General features: G+C 40.2%; 1 protein-coding gene across 5 annotated transcripts in view; it reads left to right on the top strand.

The window, feature by feature from the left end:
* Nucleotides 1–22,573, top strand: part of ARNT2 (aryl hydrocarbon receptor nuclear translocator 2) — a 107,504-nt gene that overhangs the window by 16,039 nt on the left and 68,892 nt on the right. For 2 of the 5 annotated variants that reach the window (XM_056346054.1, XM_056346053.1), the window contains exons 2-5: nucleotides 9,802–9,913; nucleotides 16,030–16,077; nucleotides 19,183–19,227; nucleotides 21,877–22,090. In XM_056346054.1, coding sequence (XP_056202029.1) covers nucleotides 9,802–9,913; nucleotides 16,030–16,077; nucleotides 19,183–19,227; nucleotides 21,877–22,090 — 419 coding nt within the window. Of the gene's footprint in view, nucleotides 1–9,801; nucleotides 9,914–16,029; nucleotides 16,078–19,182; nucleotides 19,228–19,248; nucleotides 19,385–19,931; nucleotides 20,861–21,876; nucleotides 22,091–22,573 lie in introns of those variants that run through there. The other 3 variants (XM_056346055.1, XM_056346056.1, XM_056346057.1) reach the window with 3 other exon arrangements.

The raw sequence follows: 22,573 nt of genomic DNA, 5'->3' as shown, positions 1-22,573 counted from the left end.
TGTAGAAGAAGCACACTTGAGAAATGTTGTCCCCTCTGCTTATGAAATAAAAACTGGCTGTCCTATCCCAAAAGAAAGATTTTTCAAGCCCAGCATGCCTTTTCTAGCACTGGCCAAAAGCAGGTGCTTGGAGGAGTATGAAATCACAGCACGCACGTACGGTGCTTCCCCTGGGTACCTTCCCACCCTCCAGCCATGTGTGACCTGGAGGCTTCTTGAGCCAGGCATGACATTTGTATTTTGTAGCACTCAGTGGATTTCTCTTTCGCAGTTTTGAGCAGGCTCTACTAAAACCCATAAACTTCTACCATCCACAGCTTCCCATTGCAGGGAGTTTAGGGCATCCAGATGTAGTTGTAGCTGGTCAGGAAGGGTTGGCAAAAGTAGGAAGGGAGCAGGAAGATAAAAATGGTGAAAAAGGGCACGCTGTGGGACAGTTTGATGGTAGCTGAAATAATTTCACCTTGCTTTTAAGGAGTAGACAGACTTGGTGTAGCTCCCAGGAGGGGACAAGTGACACAATGGCAGAAGGGATCTAGGTTTAACTGTTCTGGTTTATACATGTACATGTATCACGAGGACGGCCAGCAAGGGACATGATGTTGAGCAAGGCAGGAAATGCGAAATTGTTGGGTGAAAGGATTTTTCTTTCTGTGTAGACAGAAGCCAAATCTCGGCAAGTCTTAGCAATGCAGAGGCAAATGCAACAGCGCTTGGCCGTGGCTGGAATCACAGCAGAGCTGATGGTACGGTGTTCTGGGTTGTCTTTTTAACTTGCGCAAATTGAATTTTCCCCTTGGCTCTTTGCTTTTTTACTGAGCAACCAAGCCATTTTAGTAAACAATTAGTGATAATCTTATGGGGCAGGGCCATGTGCAGGTATTTTGCTTAATTCAGTGTTATTGTGCCTGGCTGTAGCTTGTCTTGCAGCTTCCACTTCACCTCCTGGTGTTTTACTGGATGAAAGACAGCAAGTGTTCTGTTTTTAAAAAGGGAAAAAAATGTCCTGTACGTGAATTTCTAATTGAATGCCAACCAAAACAAGCCAAATGAAGGAGACTTGTTAAATGAAGAGTTAACGGACTGAGCGTGATCTGTCTCTGAGAAACTTGAAGGAAAATCATTACACTTTATTATTTTTTCATTGTGTTTGTTTGCCCAGGCTGGGTGTGTGCTTCTACACTTTTTGTGAGTTCATTAATGGGTTAGCTTTGGCCACTTCTGCATAACAGAACAACCATATACGGTATTTGCTAGTTCTGATGCTAAGTAAAAATTATGGAAAATAACTTTGAATGTTACCTTCTGTTTCTTGCACACAACTTGTAATTATGCAGTTATTTTTGGCAAATACAAAATGTCAGAGAAGGAGGGAGGATCACCATTCATTTCAAATGGAAATGATGCATAGTTTGGGTAGCTTAATTTTTTTGTGATTTATTTAGTACTTTTGCCACATGTCACTAATATCAACTGAAGTAACATCAATAAAACCTGGGCAAATGAAGGCAGAAAACAGTGAAGAACTGTGTTGTATTAGTGGATGGCCATGTATATAATGGCTTAAACCCAGATAGGGTCACATTCAGACAGCCTAAATGATCCTGCTGCTGTTGACTGCAGCTTCACTGTGACGCTTCATGTAAGCTAAGGACCTGCCTATCTTCTTTTAATAAAGGTTCCATCAATCCTGAAACAGCCTTTCAAAGCCAGATTTTCATCCTCTCTGCAAACTGGCGTTGTAGGTGCCTTACTTCCCTGCCCAATTTGCATGTGCACTTTCCTACTTGTGACTATACCCGTGAGACTTGCCAAGTGTTGGAGGCTCAGGCTGTTTTCGGCGCAAGAGTCCAGGTCCTTGGATTTGCTTCTAGCCCACTTTTCAGTGTGCTTCTAGACTTCGGATGTGAGAAGTGCTTTTCTTCTAATGTGTCTGTCCGTCATAATCATGGTGGAGATCTAGGTGCTGTTCTGCTTGCGATAAAGCCCCCACTTCTGCAGTGAGAAAGATCTCTCATATTTTAGAGATAGCCAGGTGCTTAGGTTCAGGTGACAGTCTTCAAGTTCATTCCACAGTGCAGATACAAGCCTTGTTTTAATTCTGAGGGGTTTATTATTTGCAAAGGCTGGAGGCACACTTTCAGAACAAGACCCGTTAAGGCCTGTTTTTTAATCCTTTCTTCTTATTTTGAATTCCAACAACCTCTTTTTTTTTTGAAGGGAATGGTCATGGTTTGGCAGGATTTGTCAGCAGTCAGACATACTGGCTTACTAGAGGGAGTACAAGAAATAGTTAATCTAAGCCAGAGGCTGAAGAGGTCGTGAAGATATAACAGGGAAATATGAATGAGAAGTGGAAAAATAGCCAAGGAAAAATGCGTGGGCGTGTGTGAGAAGGTGAATTGGTACCATGTTGTTTGTCAGAAAGATGGAAGGAATGAAGAAGCAGTTACCCTTTCCCTTCTTCCCAGCCTAACCTTAGATAGTAATGTCTGCACTTCAAGTTGAATTTTTACTCTATAACAATCTGCAGTAGGGGCAGAGGTGTGACTCCAGGTCTTCTGGATCATACTAAAGGCCATTCTGAGTTTATTCAGTTGTATATGGGTTGCTGGTCATTCAGGCAGAGAAGACATAGGCAGTGAGCACTCATGCAGTCTGTGTCCTTTTCTTATGCCCTGACGTCTGTGGAAATTGTGCCCTGACCACAGACCGCTGGAATGAACAAAGTGATTGGCATGAAAATTGGAAATAAACATAGTAAGTATTGTAAAGTAGCACTTAAAAGCACTTGGGAGTACTGTTTGAAATAATTTTTGATGTTACAGATCGTAAGACTGATGTTTCCACTAATGAGGTTTTGGATGCCGTGCTTTCTGCATGCCTAGTTTTGGATGCTCTAGAGGACCCTGATTTTCAGTGTTGGCTTCTTATCCTGCAGGGATCTGTCTCACATTGTCTCTCAAGCTGAGCACTTAAAGCAAGAATTCCCCTAAAGTCAACCAAAACTCTCTTTGTCAAGGTCTACTTCTAACTCTTGTGCCTGCATCCCCCCTTCTTTTGCACATCTCCATGGTGTTGAACTGCAGGGCATGCAAAAATGTATGGTTTGTACTGAGATTTCAGGGCTCCACAAATGGGTTGTATGGACACAACAGTGAAGTGTGGAGGCACTGTAGAGGATTTCACCTCTTTGGCTTCAAAACCTGGTCTCCCAGTTTACTGGTGGGACATAAGGTAGGTTTCTCTTAAATCTGTTACATTGCAGTAACTTTGGCATCTGCTTCAGTGACAGCAGAAAAGGCAGCGAGTGAGATAACTAGGTCTGGCCTCTAGACCACCCATTAGGCCACTCTCTTAAATGGTTGTTCCCCCAAGATGATCAGCTTAATTGCATCATCTCCCCTCCTCTTAGTGTATACTTAACATTTCCCTGTGATGCAGATGGATGATAAAGCTCTGGTTTTAATTTTAAAAAAGGGAGTGTTTCTCTAGTAACTACTCACTGTATGCCCTATTTTTTGTTCAAGATATAGGGGGGGACCCCCCTATACCCCAAAGTATGGGGCATTGTGGTGGAAGGGAAAGTTTTTAATTAAGTAAGATCTATATATTATTCATAAAAGCCTTCCCTATCTTAGTAGCTGTTTCCAGAACCTAAATGGTTAAAGTAGAAAATGTTAGTAATTTTGCTGCAAATAAATTGATCAGTATGCAAGACGGTTGTCACCGGCTGAATCATGGTCCACAGTTAAGGTAAACAGATCTGTGATGACATTTTCTGAGCAGAATACCAATGCTGCTACATTTCTTCCCAGAGGTTTCTGACACTTCTTATATGCGGATAAAATTTCTCTTCAGGAAGGTTTTGTTCACAGCAAAGAAATAGCATCTTTGTAAGAGTCTTCCTTAAAGGTGGGATTTATTATATTTCATGATTTTTTTTTTTGTTGTTGTTATTGTAATTCTGTTAAGAACATGGAAAGGAATGTTTCTGCTTTTCTGCATAACCTCTCTGTACAGTAGATCTTTCTGATGTGGAGTCTATTTAGAGTATCTGGCAGTGGAATGCAAGTAAAATAGTATTAACAGAGTTATCAGGAACAATGAAAATGTTTTATATTCTCTGAGAGTGAGCTCTGTTTTGTAATCTCTGTAGTTAACATAAAAGCAATGACTGAGTATGTAGCTAGATTTTTAGCATAGGTGTTTCTGTGAAATATTTTTGGCTACATGGTGGCTTCATATTTTCATTGGCATGTTCTAAAGTAAGAGGTATGATTTAGTTTGTTCTTAAATGTCTCTGTGGCAGGCAGAAAATCCCCTTTGCAATTGACTGCAATCAAAGCCTTTTTGCTGAGATGCATCTAGCCCCATATGACTTTAGGGTATGGAAAAATACATTTTCCAAAGAATTTGTTGAAATCTGCTTTTTTAGAACATTTAAAATCTCTGTGTATGATGCTGTTCATGGAAGAGGGCATGTTCATAATTCTGTATTTAGCCTTAGATACACATTTACTTGGAGGTGATTGACATCTCAGTCATTCTGTGGATTAGCCATTGGAAATCTGTCGTATTTGTATTGATAAAAGTAGAATCTTGTTTGTTTAATCAGATGCTGATACCTGACTTTAATCCCGTTTATTACAGTAGATACTAAAGGATAAAAAGAGCCCTGTAGAGAGCATGCTCAGTGGTACATGACATGTAATAGCAAACCTGGAACTGGTCTTTAAAAGTTAATGCTGGGGATTGAAAGTGCGTTGAAGTCTGTGAAAGCATTTCTCTGGTAGGCTTCAGATTTAAACCTGGCCCTGTCCGTGTCTGGTGTGTGTAGGTGAGGGGAGTATCGCCTGGGGTGTCCCAGTGGCTGAAAATAGTGAGGTTGGTAGGATCTTTTATGAGATGGACTTACAAAGTCTTGTCATGTACAGTGTCTGGTTGTATTTCAAAGCTTCACAGCACCATGTACGTCTGTGGTTTCTGGAGAGGAGCAGAGGAGGAAGCACCATCTGTGGAGCTGTGTGATGCAGTCTGTGAAGATACCTGGTCAGAGCTGCGCTTCTCTCGGGGGGGTGTCTCAGCATGTCACAGATTTGTGTCAGAGATGAGTTAGAGCTGCATTTCAGGTGGTGGATCTGGGGTGGGGCTCAAGATTTAAAGTTTGGTGTTAAGCAAGCTGTGGTTTAATAATTCTCTGCCTGAAAAAAAGAAGTCCGGGTTCATCCTGGCGTGTTGCACTGTCCATTAATGTGGCTGTGGTTCATGTGCACTTTCAAGGTATCCTTATGCAGCAGCTAGTTTGCCTTTCGTGTTTTGTTTTGTGTAGTGCACAGTAGCCGTTTTCTGTACAGATCTCTATAACAAAGTTTGGAATGAACGTGGAGTTCATTTGGAATAAATTCCTGTATTTTATCCCTGTATTTTTAAAATACATTTGCAGATTGTCTTTTATTTCAAAAAGATATCTGAATATTTGGGGGGTGACCTGCATGTGGTGCTAGAGAGAAGTGTAATATCTATGCTTGAAGCATTCAGCAGTGAAATTAAATCCAGGCAGAAATGGAGGGACTAATTCTGCGGCTTTTACATTGAGCACTGACGTTGTCCCTGGATTAATATGGCTCCTCATGGATCCCCAAGATGAACATGAATATTAGCAGCAGGATCAGGCCTGTGCCCAGGCATGACAGCGATAAGACAAGAGTTAGGTGTCATCGAACTGGAAGAATATCCACTGAAGACTATGAGCGTTGTGCTTGGTTTTATTTTAATAGCATTTCTGTGTTCTTTGGCAGATATCTAGGTAATTTTCTAACTTTGAAATTAAATACTGCTTTTTTTTTTTTTTTCAGCAGAAAAGTGATTTCTGTTTAACACTAAGGAACTTGTAATTATTATTTTTTTCAGAACACTGCCTTGATGGTTAGAGATGCTTTTCATGAACAGTTAGCCTGACCTTGTTTTACTTTTTGAACATTATACCCTTATGCTCATGTTTTAATTTTGGGTAAAGTAAGCAATGCCTGTTTTCATTTCTGTTGGCAGAAGGTAAGTCCAGTCTTGGGAAGAGAACAGCTTATTTCCTGATGTTTGTCGCTGCTGAAACACTCTGTGAACATCAGCGTTAACATGTGTCTGGACGTGGGTGTAGATGAGCCCGGAAACATGATGTTTATGATTGTTGACCCAGCATGGCCTTTTTTTTTTTTTTTCTTCTTAAAAATATATAACCAGCTTGATGCCTGCTTCTGCCGTGCTGGCTTTCGTACTAGTTCAAGGTATAACAGAATAACTTCATTTACTTTCAAGGGGCTGCCCTAAATTTATGTTGATGAAACTTCACGCGATTGCAGGTTACTTTTGTGATCTTTTTTATATATTTATTTTTCTGTAGGTCTGTGTCTGATGCACACTCTTCTTTTTTTTTTTTTTTTTTTTAATTACCAGCTCCCTGGAATACCTCTCTGCCACAGTATTTCTATCTGAGATTCCAGTCTATCAGTGTCTTTTCTCCTCTGTCTTGTTTCTTCCCGAAGCATGCAGACAGGTAACTTCTCAAGTGCTTAGTCAGAGAAGCAGCTGACTATTCCATCAAATTTTTTTTGTGGCTCGGACTTCCCAGATTGGCCCTCATGTTTTGAGGTAACATGTTTCTACATTTGTGACCAGCACTTCTTTATAAATGTAAAAATATCATCAACGACCTCATCCTTTTAGATGCTTGCAGATGAGTAGAGGTGCAAGTAATTCAGGAAGCAGCTTAGATCTGTTCTGTTGTCTCCCCAAAAGTTCTTGCAGCCGGCAGCAGGGAGTTGCTCTGTTTGTAAGTAGAGTTTTTACAGCCACAGTCTAGTGCTTACACTTCTGCACAGCCGTCCAGCTTTGATGCAGCTTCCAACACCCAGTTGGCAGCAGCTGAGCCATGGGGTCACTTTGTCAGCTCTATCCCCGAAGCCCTCCTGTAGTGCTCTGGTGTCACTGTTTGTGCACCGAGAGTCTGTGTGAGGTGCTTCACTGCTGCTCTGGCTGCTCTCGCTGAGGCAGGTCAGGTTCTGGGTGCTCCATGCTCCTTGGTGGTGTTGTCCTTGGAGTTGCTTTCTTTGCTGTATTTACTGAGTGGCTTGAAAACAGACCCAACCCTCCTGGTTTCTCCATCTGCGGAACTCTAAATCTGTTGAGTCAGGAACGGAATCTTGGAAACCTGACTGCTTTTGTTAGCAGTGTACGTCCACCCTTGAGAGTCTTACGAAAGCTGCAGTAGGTCCTACAATGGCTGGTGTCTCTTTGGCATGGGAAAATCTGAAGTGGAAGGGTAAATTTGGCATCTGAGACGATGTGTGTGCAGGTCTGTCACACCTTTAGACTGTTGCATAATGGAAGGTTTTCTGATTTGAAGGGCCTGAAGCTTTCCTCCCTCTTAATTGAGCTTTCACGTGGATTAATGTGTGTGGATCCCCTGATTATTATTTTTTTTTTCTTCTTGTGCTTATATCTTGGCAATGAAAACTATTGAAGACATGCTTTTTTTCCTTTCAGGTGTTTCTGGACGCTGATATAACTGAGCCTGTGGGTTGGCCATTCTTCCAGCCTTTGTTTGTTTTCTTTTTTTCTTATAAAAAGTACACAGTTTCTGTTTTTCCTTACTAATTGAAACTTGCTAATGACCCTAACCTCTCATGTCTTCATACATTAAAGGCTGAACATAAGAGCAGAAAACCAATTCATTCTGCCTAGCCACAACCACCTAAATTGGACAGGACATCAGATCAAAACTGTCTAGGTCTCCCTGAGTCGTCAGTGGTGAGAGCAAGGGACCTGTAGAAAGAGTTTTACTCAACCAGTTTTGATGCACCTCTGAGCATGGGATGCATAGTAGTGCAGGGATGGTGCTTTGTTTCCCTTTTAGTGACCTATAAATTTACCTTAAATAATTAGCTTTGACTTTTAGACTGTTAAAAGTAGATGAATTCACCCCATGGCCTTGGTTTTTCATCAGCTTTGATTGAGGAAAAGGAGGTTACCAGGATTTCTCATCACAATTGCAAATACTTTTTTTTTTTTTTTTACTCTCTTAAAATACTGCTCAGAGTTCATCTGAAATTGTTTTACAATTACTACTTTAAAAAAAAAATCTCTCTGTGATGATCTCTACTGGCATGTGTTTCTGAGTGGCAGGGATGCTTTGCAGGTAGATTTGTTACGGTTTTTACCATGTGCTTTAATAAATGAGTGAGCAGAGCATTTCGAAATGACCTTTGATTCTAACCATGAAACGTGAGTTTGAATGTTCCAAGTGAATTACTGGCATTAGACCTCTAAGGGTACTTATTCTGGGAATAGTAATTTACCAGTTGTTTGGATGCTCATGCTTTTATTTGTATGGAAATATGCTAATATACATTAATGTAGTGTTTCCACATAGCAGCAGCTTTAGACACAGTGGGACTTCCCATGGTGTGCTGATGTAGGCAGAGGTCTCACTGTTTGTCCTTGCACACTTTGTTGAAAAATATTAGATGAGTACTTTGCTCTGTTGCTTTTTAGTTGGAAAGGAGTTAATAAAAGTAAATGTACTAGAAGAAATTCATGAAATCAGTGAACAGATGAAATGTTATTATTTGAAATGCATAATGTTGCATAATGGATTTATAGAAAGTGTGGCAGAGATTAAGTGCTCTCCAGACATAATGAAAGAACATGGATTCCTGTTTCTATAATTGAAGTTCTTTTGTACTTATCTGTTGGAAAAAAATGGCAAGATTTTAAAACAGATTTGCTTTCCATTAGTAAATATATTTATCTGTAGCTTCATATACTCTGCCAATTCAAGAAACACAAAAAGGAAAAGCTGGAAGGAGAATGCATTTTCTTTCAAGATAATTCAATGTTGTAACTATAGATTTTACCTGCAGAGTGAGTATATCTGCATTAAAAATGTTTTAATTGCTTACGTAGTTTACAAGAGTTGCACAGAGGCAAAACATGCTTAACCCATGGGACAGGAGGAAAGGGTATGAATACATTATATTCCACTTCTTTTGAAGTGTAATGAGCTGTTATTAATAGTTTGTAAAAGTGCTTGCCATTAGCAGTCTAAAAAACATTGGTTAAGGTGTGCTCTTGCTGTTCCTCAAGTCAAAGTTTTGAGGTTTGAAGATCCATTAACCTGTGGCTGTACCCACAGCACTGGCAGAGGGACCAGTATCAGCCTGGATTTCAGGTTGGGTACTGCTTGGCAAGGCACCATGCAGAGATGCAGAAAGCCTTGGAGCTCTGCTAAGTTCAGTCTGGTCTTCAGAATGCCACCAAAATACAAAAACCAGTGTCACCTGATAATTCTTCCCTGGTCTAAACTCTTGACCCCGGTAGCAAACTGAGAAGCTTTTGAAGTTTTAGTTTTCTTGGTACCCACGTACAATGATCCGCAGCTTCATTTGTCTTGGGAGTTCAGCTGTGCATTTCTCTACAGGACAGTTTAACTGTTGTAAAAGGTTGTTGGCCTTCATCTGACAGCCCCTCAGAGCAGTAAAATTAGAACTATTAGGTAAATTGGAATACAGAGGCACCTGTATGGCACTCATAATGGCTGTCGACAGAACTGGACTTCTTTTAAGGGAGCTGTGAATTTGCTGGTCTTTTCATGGAGAGCTTTAGTTTTTCTTAGAAATAAAAAGGAAGGCTTTCTCTGCTTATTTTTGAAAGGACCTTTCTCTGATGTTGTCATCACAAGTTTCTCCTTGAAGGTAATGGCTTAAAAGTTTTTTCCCCACCTCTTTCCCAACCTCTGCATTACAGAAATGGCATCAGATATTCCTGGCTCGGTGGCCTTGCCAGTGGCACCAATGGCAGGCGGACAAGTGAGAATGGCAGGATCCATGCCTTCCAGAGGGGGAAAGCGACGCTCTGGGTAAGCCATTTCTTTTTTTTTTCAGGTCTGAAAATGGAAATGACTGGTATTGAAAAACTGAAAACGTTTCTGGTTATTATGTAATGTTTATGTATGTGAACTGCATTATGGCTTTTTTTTTTTTCTTCTCTTCAATGTATCTGCTCTTCCTGCAAGATCAAACTTGCTGATAAGCATATTGTTTGTAGTTTTGCATGCTTCAAAAGACTTTCAGGTTTGGCAAAGCATCAAGAACCAGAGTTTGGATCACGTGGCTGTTGTACGTGCAATGAATGCATATTGCCAAATCTGTTTAACCTTAAAAGGTTTTATCATGTGAATGCAGGTAGTGAGATGTGTTTTTACTTGCACATGAAGGCTTATCCAACTTCATCTGAAGTTTGGACTTGGAATCTCTCAAATAGAGGCCTTCTGTTAAAAAAGTGTTCTTTATAGTCCCAGGTACAGAAATAACACAAGCAGTCACTCTTCAGAGACTGTGGTCTGCAATATTCTAGGTCTCACTGGAAATGCAGCATAGTCTTCTTCTGGGAGAAAGGCCCTGAATCAAGTTCAGCCCTCACACTAGCTTGAGGGCTCTGATAAAGAAGAAAATTTGTTTTATCCAACTTCAGAGGTTGGTGTGGTGTAGGGATAGTTTTTCCACATCAGATTGCTCTGTGGCAACTCATACTAATCCTGCGTTAGAAGAACAGCGTAGCAAGAGCTGCAGAGGGCAGAAAACTACTCTCCGGCATTAACAACCCACCCTGTTTTTATCAAAGGTTGATCACAAATAATGGTCTTTAAGTTCTCAGAGATACCTGATCTGAGAGTGCCTGCAAAAGAGATTGATTAGTCTTATATTTAGCCCCAAATATGACAGTGGTAGGGCTTAATGGGAATTGGTAGTGTAAGTAAAATCTTCACTGATGGACACCTAAGGAAAAGATTTTACTCCATGTGAAAACTACTCTAGGGATTGTTCACCAAAATACATTGCCAGTTTTAGGGGTCTGCTGGAGTCTCAGTCCTGGAATGAATTAAAAAGGGAGAGCATGGACGTCATTTTGGAGTGGAGCTAAGTTGGTGTGAAATGAATGGTCAGGTTGGTTGTTCTGAGGGGGGTTCCTTCAGATAGGACAATCAAGAGATTTAGCCCCACTGACTCAGCTTCATAGGCTGAGCTAGCTGTATGACTGTTAAATGAAAAAGCCTTTTCAAATCTGCACTCAAAAGAGAAAAAGTATTAACATCTTTTCGTTGCTACATAACATATATAAGCCTTTGTACTTTTGACTTGCAGGGTAGTTGATCTCTTTTTTGATCATAAACCATGTCGACTGCAAATACCAGTTTGCAAATTACAAATTACCGTTACCAAGGGTTGATGCTGCTGACTGTGAAATCTTTTGATTATATGAAATACTGACTTGGTATTAATTGAAAGCTATGCTTTAACCATTGCATTTTAAGTATCATCATCTATTTGTGAGAAAGTGGAGTGGGGCGAGGGTGGGAGGAACATAAAATCAAATTATTTTGAATGTATTTAACATGCAAATGCAGTGAGTAAGTGAGTATAGATTTGCTGTTATACCCAGACGGTGGTATTTTATCTGTGCACCGTAGCTCTGAACTAATAGCCCTTCTCCAAGCCGGAGCTGAGGGTGCTTTTTTTTGTTGTTGTTCAGTGTATATGTATTCAGACCTTGAGGGAAAGAATGCCTGCTGTGTCTAATTCCTCCTAGCTTCTCTTTGAACAAAGTTGCAATGAACACTTGGTCCTTTCATTACTGTCCTGGTGATACATCTTTGTACACCTAAATCCTTGGGCATTTTAGAAATGAATGCTTTGTGTCAAACATAAAGGAATGTAGCTAGTGAACACAGCCATCTTTTCCAGCTCTGGTTATCTCTGAAAATTGTTTCTTTTCTCATAATTGCTGAGGCAAGCTGGCAGAATAATTGCTGTATGGACTTGAATGTAGATCAGTTGCAACTCATTGGCTATCCAGGAGGTGTTCCTGCCGTGTAGGCATTCAGCTTCATTGACAGCTTGGAAAAATATTTTTCCTTTCTATAATTTATACCTATATTTTATAGAAAAAAGTGACAGCATAAGGTAGGGCACTGCAGTGGTCAGTGACTACCTTAGATTAATGTAACATCAGTTCTTTATTTAAGACGGTTTTTCTTTAGGCTTTGCTGTATTAGAGGATATGGGGCTTTTTCACCTTCCTAGGTTATCTGTGCTTGGGGAGGGGAGGGTTAGGGGGGTTTCTTTGGTTGGTTGGTTTACAGTTGCATTGGCTTTGTTTCAGTTCAGCATATATAGTCTTGTCTTTTCTCTGAATGTAAGATCTGGGGAGATATATCTGCTGGATATCAGCGCACCAGCCTCCCTCCCTGGTCGTACCCCCCAATATTGTACAGAACAAAAGGCTGTAGTACAGATCCCCGTCTGCCTCTCAGCTGCGTCTGCTTCTCATCAGTCCTGCCTGCCCCCTTCCTACGCTGTATAATCATGGCAAGCCACCTTTTGACATTTCTTGGGATTTTTACATAATAATTTTGTGGCAATGTTTGCATCTTCTCCCTCTCGAATTTTTTAACCTGTGCAGGACCACCTTGCTGGAGGCTGTTGAGTTTTTGTGGGTTTTTTTGGCATGAAAATGATTCTAATTAAACCCAAGCAATTTTAAAAAATAGTTTTGTCACAGTATTTATGGTACACACACATCTTTTGAGGAAGATCTATTTTAACAGGTACCTTATACATCAGGGTTTTTTTTTTTACGATTGATGTGAACTGTATGAAAGAGAAAAACAAGATTTATGCTGTCTCTTCAAAACAAAAGAGCATAGTGCAGCTCTTTTTTTAAAGTCTCTTTTTAATGGGAATTTTAAATTAAGATAAAAGATACTCTTTCTGAAACTTCTGAAATGATGTAATTTGTCTTCTTGGAGGCTGCTTCTACTGTTCAGCTAATGCGCAATATATTCTATCTAAAGAGAAGACCTTATCTGTCAGGGTATGAGAAGTTTGTTGGAATATTAATTTTATGTGTTCTGCTGTGTTTTGCTAAACGTTACAACTGATTCCCCATCTTTCATTCCGCTTTGCTATAAAGCAGACACAGTAGTTCAGTCAGGACATTGGAATCAATGGCTTTATACCTGAGATTTTTTTTCATGTTTTGAAGGGGTTTTCTCATTTTTCACAGTGGAATATAAAATTAGGAAACATGTTTATTAAGAAAGATGGGACAGAGGTAAAAATACAACAGCAAGTGTATAAGTATTGACATTTTTAATGAGCTTTATGTTTAATTTCTTTTTTTTTTAATAATCTTGCATTTGGAATAAAGGCAATGTCTTTAGGCATTTTAACAAAGCAAAGGCATTATTTAAAGATTTAGTCTGCTATAGTATGGTATTGCACCCTGGGCACTCTGATTCTGCCGTGATGAGCCCGCTATAAATGCGGTAGGTATCACCCATGGATATTAACCCATTAAGAACTTATAAGATGAGAAGCTGATATCCAGCCATCTAGATAAATAGGTGTGGTAGTCCTGCTTACTCCTTTGGAAGTACGTATACCGTGTGAGCAACAGGATCAAGCCTTAAACTGTTACCGGCTTCTCTGTAATTCTCTGCCTTATATTCCAGTAATGACAGACTAGACTAAATGCAGTAGAGCTAATATTTGATTTTTGGGGGAAAATCCATCTCTTAGCACTCAGTTGGAGTATTTGGCTGGAAGCTAAGAAAATCTATCAAGGCATGGAATCTCAGTGTATTGGAGGGGAAGGAAAGGATTAACAAAATTAATCTACTCCCAAATTAAAGCAGTGTCTTATTAAATGCCCTGAAGAAAAGGCTCTTCCCCATAGGCATATATATTTTCTGCGGCCCTTTTCCCCGAGTTTGGAACTGGAGGTTTCTCTCATTTGTATTTCGGTTGGCAGTGAATCCAGTGAAGGATGTGCTTGACATGATGCTTTTGTGAGTGTTTTCCAGTGGAGCCAGCCCAGTAGGTAGGAACAGTGGAATTGAAATAACTCAGAAGTTTGTTCTGGAATGGCACCTATAGGCACGTTACTATATGTAGGGAAGAAGCAGGTAGGTAAGAGGAGACCTTCAGCTAGATGGTTATGTGTAAATGTTGAATTGCTGGGAGTATTGTATATGCAGCAGGTCTTGCGAAATCCAGGCTGCTGGTGCCAGTGCTGAAGGCCATGTTTGGGGTGACAGGTAGTGGCATGTCAGCTGGGTCCTGGCTTAGCTCAGACCCGTGGCACGAGTGAGGGTGCTGGCTGCTGGAGGGTGGCGGCGTTCTGCACAAAGTGCCTGAGACATTGCTGATTTTCAAACAGAATTTGGTGGTAACTAGGTGAGCAAAAATGAAATTTATAGTGAAAATGACGATTGTGTGAAACTTAACCAAATTAAATAGATGTCTTTTTGTAAGACTTTTGGGGGGAAATGGTTTTCTTTCTGCTTCGTCCAGAAATGAATAATTACTCTTACCATCTGGAGAATGTTGTTGTGACCTTTCTAATACTACTTCCAATTCCTGTGCTTATTTGCTGCCCTTGTCCTGATTGTACATAGATTGCTGTGATTCAGGCACATCTTTTATGGACCAGTCTGTCTTGGTTATCAGAGTTAGGAAGCAAGGCAGTACTGCCTGAATGGCACTCATACTTCTTTATGCTGATGTAGTTTTAGAGTGCCTTTTTACATCATTGTTCCCACACTCTGAACATGGAAATCATTAATTTTTAATTGGGAGGGATTAATTTTTTACTGAGGTAAATATTAGTGTCACTTTGGAGGGTTTTGCTTTTAATATGACTGTTGTTAATGTGAAGAGTGTTGGAGACATGGAATCCATAATTGTATGACATTTTATTACACTGAAATGTAAGAAAGCTGAGTGTAACAGAACCCCGACAAAACTGTTTGTGTAACAAAACTATGATTTCCTATCTACTCAAATTTAAGTGACTGATCAAGGTCTGTATATCATACTAATGTATTTTCTCATTAAAATAAATACACTAATACAATAATTGTGTATGATAATTTTGTATCAGCTTGGTTCTTAGTCTCCGTTAATGTCAGAGTCATGCCCTTGTAATTGGGGTATACATTTGTCCACCTCTTTTTAAAGGTATAAAAGTGTATAAAATGCTTTGGAAATTATGCTATTGCATAACTTTGTAATGACTTAATATCAGTGGGAAGGAGACAATCACACTGCCTAACATAGGAAACTAATTTAGGTGGCTAATTTAGGAAGTTAATCTTCCTACTCTCTCTGTTTATGATGTGAAGAAAGAAATTCCTGGTTTTTGTGGCTCCCTGGAGGAGCCTAACTGGAGGGCTGGGATTTGGCCCAAGGAAGAGCTCATCTCTTCCACTGACTTAAGAAGAAGGTCTGGGACATAAACCAGGTAAGTCAGGTGCATGGTAGCCCCATCGGTCATTTTAATAATGACCACAGGAATACCACGAAGTAGTTGCCAACTGCAGACTGGCTGGTAATTCGTGTGAAGTGATCGGTAATATAGGGCAAGTCTAAAGAATGTACCCCAGTTACAGTCAATAGTGGTGACGTAGATAATCCTCTTAGCAGAGAGGCTGTGAGTTTATTCTGCTCTTTCTCTAACATGCTTTCTTTAGACTGGGGCAAGAATAGTGGCCTGATGTTTATTATAAGGTACAGCATTAGAACTTTATTTTCTTTAGCCTTAATTTCGGTCCTCTAACATAAAGTCCCCACTAATTTCTGTAAACTCCTATCAGGCCTAAGAGATATTACTTCTGACTATCTCACAAGAACTGCATTTGTTTAGTATTTCCTTTTATTTGTTCATTTTAACAGTGCAGATTTCAGTGGAGAACAGTGATTAATTATTTTTTTAAAAAACGTGTACTCCTTGTATTCCTAGCAGCTGATGAACTACTTTTAGGGGGTCTGGAGAATATGAGCAAGACTGGAATCTACAGTTGTTAACACCTCCAGTCAAAATATAAATCAAACAAGGTTGAGAACTGCTGGCTTGAATGTTCATGTCACCATTGCCAACGTCACAATTACTGATATGGAAATCTTGCTTTTACAGAATGGACTTTGATGATGAAGATGGGGAGGGACCCAGCAAATTTTCAAGGTGAGCATTTACAAAGAGTTGGCTGAATCACTGGCTTCTTTCAGTGGAGAACGACGGCTGTCTCACTACTGATGTTTTAAAGTCAATATGAATATGGCTGAAGAGATTGCCAACAACCTGACCCAAATTCTAGTTACTGTTTTTATCAGCTTCCACTGCAAATTAGGCATCCTGGCAGAAATCTGCCTAATGTAGTTACTGGCTTACAAAACTAACAGTGTGTGTCATAATTTTGCTCTGCAGCTATGTCAAATGAGAAAATTTGTGATTTGTAGCTTATTTCAACTGCTGTAGATGAACTTTGGTTATTTGGCATTGCTGAAGTTGTCTTTCTGCCACTGAAAATGAATTATATTTTGAATTTATTTCAGATGTTAACTGCTTGTTAAGACAATATGACAGAGGTGTGGATTGTTGGTTTTTTTTAAGATTAAAGGTCATTATGTATCATTAGGTGTAACTGAATAGTGAAACTTGCCAAAATAAATGTTAATTACCATGGAATAGGCTAGGCTAGAAATACAAACAAACATTAAAGCATCGTTGCCATTTTTTCACTTTTCCTTTTTTTGGTCACACTGCATTTTTTTCATTAGAAACCCAGCAGCTGCAGTGAGGGGCACATAACTTTGAGGCCTACAGATAACCGCTGATTATCCAAATTTTAACTGCAGCTCTGTAGCAGCAGCCGTATTGAAACACAGCTGCCACCACAGGGTTTTAACAAGATCTTCCTAGTCAGTCTGAAAGATAAGTACGCTGAAGGTGTGTTGTAGTGCTGTACCATAACCTACTGGACAAGACCAGCAGCACCCCTGTTTAGCTGATGTCATTTACAGAAAGGATATTCCAGTCTCAGGTGTTAAAACTAGTGATCTGAGGGCTAGTTCTAATGTTTGCTAGAAGACATATGTTAAGGGAACAAGATTTGTGATGAATGTGACCCGGTTTGTGCCTGCATAAGTGTCAGGGTTTCAAGGCACACTGGTGCATGTGCACTGGTCAATCTCCATCCTGGCTTCAGGCTTTCAAAGTCTGGTGGTGGGGAGAGCAAATAATTCCATTATTTTTATGGCAGAGGTATGCTGTGCGGTGCTTAGACTCAGTTGATTTTAGATGTCAGGTCAAAATCTGATATTTAAATCTTAAATGCTGTAAAAACCCTGGATTGTTGTGCTGTTAGAGAGTACAGAAAAACAGTGCAGAGGTGCCCAGGGCCATGTTCAGACATCTTCTTCTAGTTGTACCCTCATTTTAGGACTTTTCCCTTCTGCAAATTGCTCACATGACTGATTCCTAGCTTGTCTCAGTCAAAATTACTCGGTCAGCAAAGAACTGCTGTGTAGATGTTTAAGCTAACCCAGCTGGCTTTGACTGAAGTGCCTGAAGAAGCGTGCACACAGAGAGGTCAGCTGGGAGACTGGAAGGGAGAAAACAGTAGCTGGAGGCAATAACATCTTCAGCCCAGCCAACCAGACAAGGATGAGTAGACAAGCCCCAGGGTAGTGGGAGCAGAGGAGGTAGTGGTGTTAGTACGGTACTCCACGTGAGTTAACACATCTTGCTTCTCAGGGACTTCCAAGCCAGCTCAGGTATCTCTGCATGGCATCTCATTGTCACACGGAGGTGTATGCATGTACTTCTCACCTAACGGCATGTGGCCATTCCTCATCGAATCTGTCTTTTTGTTTAAAATTGTTTGGGCCTAGCTGTTCTCTGGGCAGAGTCAAGTGGAATAAAGTGGTATTTTCACTTGAATGTTTTGAGAGTGCTGGTGTTAAACACAACATAGAAAGAAATACAGCTCAGAGTCCTGCTTCAGTTTTGTCTTCAGTATTTGAATGACTCTTGGTGAGGAAGGAAAATACGAAACCTTATAGAGGAGCTTGCACAGCTGGGGTACTTAAAATTAGTTTTAATTCATTTGAGAAGAAAAAAAGAAAAAGTTCATTATTCGTCTTTTAGAAGAGAAAAGATGCTTAATTATGCTGTATGACTTTGTTAGCTAATACATGGGACCTTCATAGGTACTCTGTTCTAATAAATTACATCGTTTTGGAAGGCATAAATGAATACAAAATCTCACGACTACTCTTGAGCAGTAATACTCTTCACTTCTAGAAAAGCCATTAACCTTATTTTTATATGTTCAAAACCTACATTTTCTGTTTAGGAGCAGGCAGTTTTGTTTCTCCAGAAGCAAGATATTTTTCAAACAAATGTATCTCTTTGTTAATCTGCTAGCAAAATCTAATTTCAAATGTTTAGTATGTTTTTAGGAAAGGGAAAGGAGGAGCAGCATGTCGTTTTTTTAGTCAGATGTCTTGTTGCTGCCTGTGGCTGGGACAATGCTTCAGGAAACAGTGAAGCTTTAATCCCATGGGACAAGAGTCCCATTGATCTGGATTTCCTCCATGAAGTTGTGCTGATACACCATACATAGTTGTTTGGACGTCTAAAATCTGTTGATTTGGGTAGGAATGAGGTACCTGTTTATTTCTAGGAATTTAAGCCAGTTTTAATTTCACTTCTATTTACCCAGCAGTTTCATCTGCCTGACTGGCTTTTGCCAGTCTTCCCAACAGACGGTACAGTGTCTGTACCTGCTGGTGTTTTTTTCTGAAGGCATCCTTATATAATGCATTGCACTTCAGCGTGTGTCTGCCCTCTCATGTTATCTGTAGACCATCAGTGCCCTCTGCTGAATGGAGTGAGTTGTGGTTGCAATCTGGAAAAGATACAACTCTTTCACTTCCAACGCAGCAATGAATATTTCATGGACTGCTGTTGATAAGATCTCAGTGGTGTTTTATGTAATGGTGCTGGTTGTTAAGTTTCCCAAGCAATGAGTGTATGTCAAAGTGTTTGCGTAAATCCACTGAAATGTGTCCCCAACTTTTTTAAATATACAAATGAAGCTTTTGAATCGGCATGGCTTGGAAGTTTCATCAGACTACGTTTTCTTTGCTTTATCGTTCTCATGCCTTCGTTTTTCTCGCTGTTACTTGTAATAGTTTGCAGTTGTGAACCTCTTTGCTTTCTGCTGTGTTGACTATCATGCAATGCATAACCCTTGTGGATTTACTTACTATCTTTCGTTTCTAGGTATGATGGTGATCAAATCTCTGGTGATAAGGAAAAGTTTGCAAGGTAGGCGTGTTCTGTAGAGCTCTTCTGCTGAGACAAAAGAGGGCGATGTTCGTGTCCAAAAAAATCTCAGTACGTGTGCCTTAGCTTAGAGAGCTGGTTATTTTGTTTCTAGGTGGGACGATGATCAAAGTACTGCTGACACAGAAAGAATGGCCAGGTAGGAAAAAGGAAAATCAAATATGGTTTGCCCCCAGTTTTATATGATGCCGTTCTGGCTGATCAAAAGTCAGGGTTGGCTGATTCAAAAATGCTTGAAATCAGAAATACTAACCTTGGATCTAAGTGAGTTTGGATCAGCTGCTGCAGTTTCCCAAAGTCTAACACCCCTCCAAAATTTCCATACAAAAATGAAGTTAGAAATGACAGAATTAGGACATCATTCTATATACATGTCTATGAATGCCAGGGTTCCTAGGGCAGATGCTTTTGGAAGAGGAGACAGCCTCTCTTTTTTTTCTTGTAAGGGTTTAAATTTGACCTAGTTTCAGGAAAGTTTCAGGGTTTTGTTTGCTTGAATGTTTTCATGGCCAGATGATTAACATACTATTACTTTCTAGCTTTTATAATCATGAACGGACTGTTGGATATTCTTCTCTTTCTTCTCAGGAAGTTTTGCAGTCACTTTGTTTACTCTTTATAATGGTTATTTTCAATGTTCAGGAGCATTAAAATACTTTAGTGGCAGGCAATGTAATATGTATTTATAAATGTAAAATATATGTTGAATATATGTGTTCTTTGTCTCTCTCTTTCCTTCTCGGTCACCACTTCCATGAAAATGCTGAACTTAGAGCAAGCTTTTGTCATGTAAACATGCATTTTTCTTCCCCTTGTCCGTATTTATCTGCATGTATATGCTGACATGTACACACGTGTGCTGTTATGTACATGTGCACTGTCGCACAAGCTGTTCTGCTTGTGTATGTGTATATGATCCGTTCCCACACAGGTACTGTTTTCTCATACATCTGTGCAGACCCACACAAAGGCTGCTTATCAGCCATTTGAAATGGAAAGGTTCACTATTACAGTGTGATAGATAAGTTAAATAAATAGTGACCTTAACCAAGGGACTGGCTGTAATTTACTGAACATCCATAAGCTATCATTGCAGGGGCGCATAGCTGGATTTCCTATCAGACAGTAAGCACGGGCATCAGTAGGAGTAATAACTTTGCATGCAGCCGTTACAAGTGGTATTTCTGGAGACAATGCCTCGTGTGTAACACCTATGTGTGCAGGGGCAGGATGCACATTGTAAAGCAGGTCAAGCCCATGGGTTCCTCTACTTGAGGAAGCAGCAGGCTACAACTCAGATTCTTTTCTGCATTTTAAGAAAAGATTTCATTATTAAAAGTAGCCAAAAAGCATGCCGACCCTAGCTTTACTTTCATGATCAGTCTTTGTAACAGTCAGCTCCAAAGAATGTTGCGATTTCTTTTAATGTTGTGTTGCCATACCGGTCAATGCTGGTGGACTCTCCAGGTGATCACCTTTCACATCTTGTTGGATCAGCCAGCGATCCCACAAGAAAATGCCATGCGCAGCTCATTGAAATCAGTGGAAGATGCTGCTTTGACATCTGAAGCATCATGTACCTGTTGTGTACTTGTATTTAGCTGCCACCTGACAGGTACAGTATGAGCAAAATAAGTGCTAGGCACTGAAGTATTCTAGGTCCATTTGGACCATTTCAGGTGTATATATTGGTGTAATCCCTTAATAGTAATCAAGTAATGGTGATTTACAGTATGGGAAAAGAAAGTCTCAGATCTTCAGTTCTGAAAGGTTTTGGTGACTGTCCGTTTTGAGAATTCTCAAATTTGACTCACCGCCTCAGTCATATGTTTGCTATAAAGGGTGAGAACATTGGAGCTCAGCCCAAAGCGGGGCAACGTCACGTGCTGTCATTGTTACTTCCCTGCTGTGCTAGATTGTTCTCGAACATCAATTCTGATCTGTGTCTGACAAGCCAGATGTTTACTTGCTGTCTTTCATACTCATTTTATATATTTACTGGGGATTTTTTTGTATGTGCTGTTATACCATATATGGTTCCAGTCCTGCAGTCTGATCCTGTAAGCATGTAGTGTCTCCCTGCAGGGGTGCGAGACATTGCACACGGCGTTACAGGACTGGAGATCTGTCTTGTCATTGAGTGGGGGTTTTTGTAAGCCAGCTCTGGTGCTTACTGCTGACCTGATCCAGCTGTCAGTGAGAGGTTTCCTCTAAAAGAAAACTTTTATAAGCAGATCCAACACCTTGAGTAAGGACTGGAAGCTGTGAGGTTCATCACAGCAAATTTGGGAATTTGGCTGGAGTTGGCCATTGTCAGTTCCTCACATATTTCAACTTCATTTTTTGTCCTTATACCAAAGGAAGTTAAACTGGTTAAGAGATTAAGGCCACAAGCCAATACCTAGAAATGCGGGTTCTTTTCACAGCTATGGGCAAATCATATTTATTCTGCCTGGATTTTCTGTCTATAAACTGCGGGATAATAGTGCTTAGCTTTGTAATGCACTTTGCTCTCCTGGGGTGAAAACAGTAAAACCAGTGCAAAGTGTTAGGATTTGTTACCTCCAGTTGCAATTCTTACACTGATCATGTCTGGTTTTCTGTTGGTTTGGTGTTTCTTTAAATGTTCAGGGAGAATCATAGTGAAATTGAGAGACGCAGAAGAAATAAGATGACACAGTACATCACCGAACTGTCTGATATGGTACCCACTTGTAGCGCATTGGCTCGTAAGCCTGACAAGTTGACAATTCTTCGGATGGCCGTTTCACACATGAAATCCATGAGGGGCACTGGAAACAAATCTACTGATGGAGCCTACAAGCCCTCATTTCTTACAGAACAGGTTAGATATTTTGCAGTTGTCTGTTTTCTTTGGTTTGTGGTCTTAAAAGATGTGAGGAAATGCTGAGAGGAGTAGAGCGTCAGCTTGATGATCCTTTGCTGTTGTGTAGTAACTGGTACAAGCTACATATCCAAGATGTGAATATCAAACAATTTTTTGTGACTCTTTGGACTTAATCTTAACTATATGACAAATCTTTCTGAAGCAGCAAAATGGGTGTTCTTATCATCGAGATCCATCCATCTGAAAAGCAAATCGCTTGCTGCCTCTTGTCATGGGAATTTTTGCCTCAAAACCTAGGTTCTTCCCATTCTAACAAGGGTTCTCTAAAACAGGTAAAAATGGATCTGGAAAGACCTGACTCTCCCTCCTGGGTTTAGAGGAAGGTTAAAAACATTGTTTAGTCTTAATGCCTAAGTTCCCAGCAGCTGAACTGGGCAGAGATTAATCCCATCTGTCCTGGCTGAGGTACTTCCTTGGTTA

Source organism: Falco biarmicus, chromosome 7 (genome assembly GCF_023638135.1).
Source record: "Falco biarmicus isolate bFalBia1 chromosome 7, bFalBia1.pri, whole genome shotgun sequence".
Lineage (NCBI taxonomy): Eukaryota > Metazoa > Chordata > Aves > Falconiformes > Falconidae > Falco > Falco biarmicus.
This window is presented reverse-complemented; position numbering and strand designations above follow the sequence as displayed.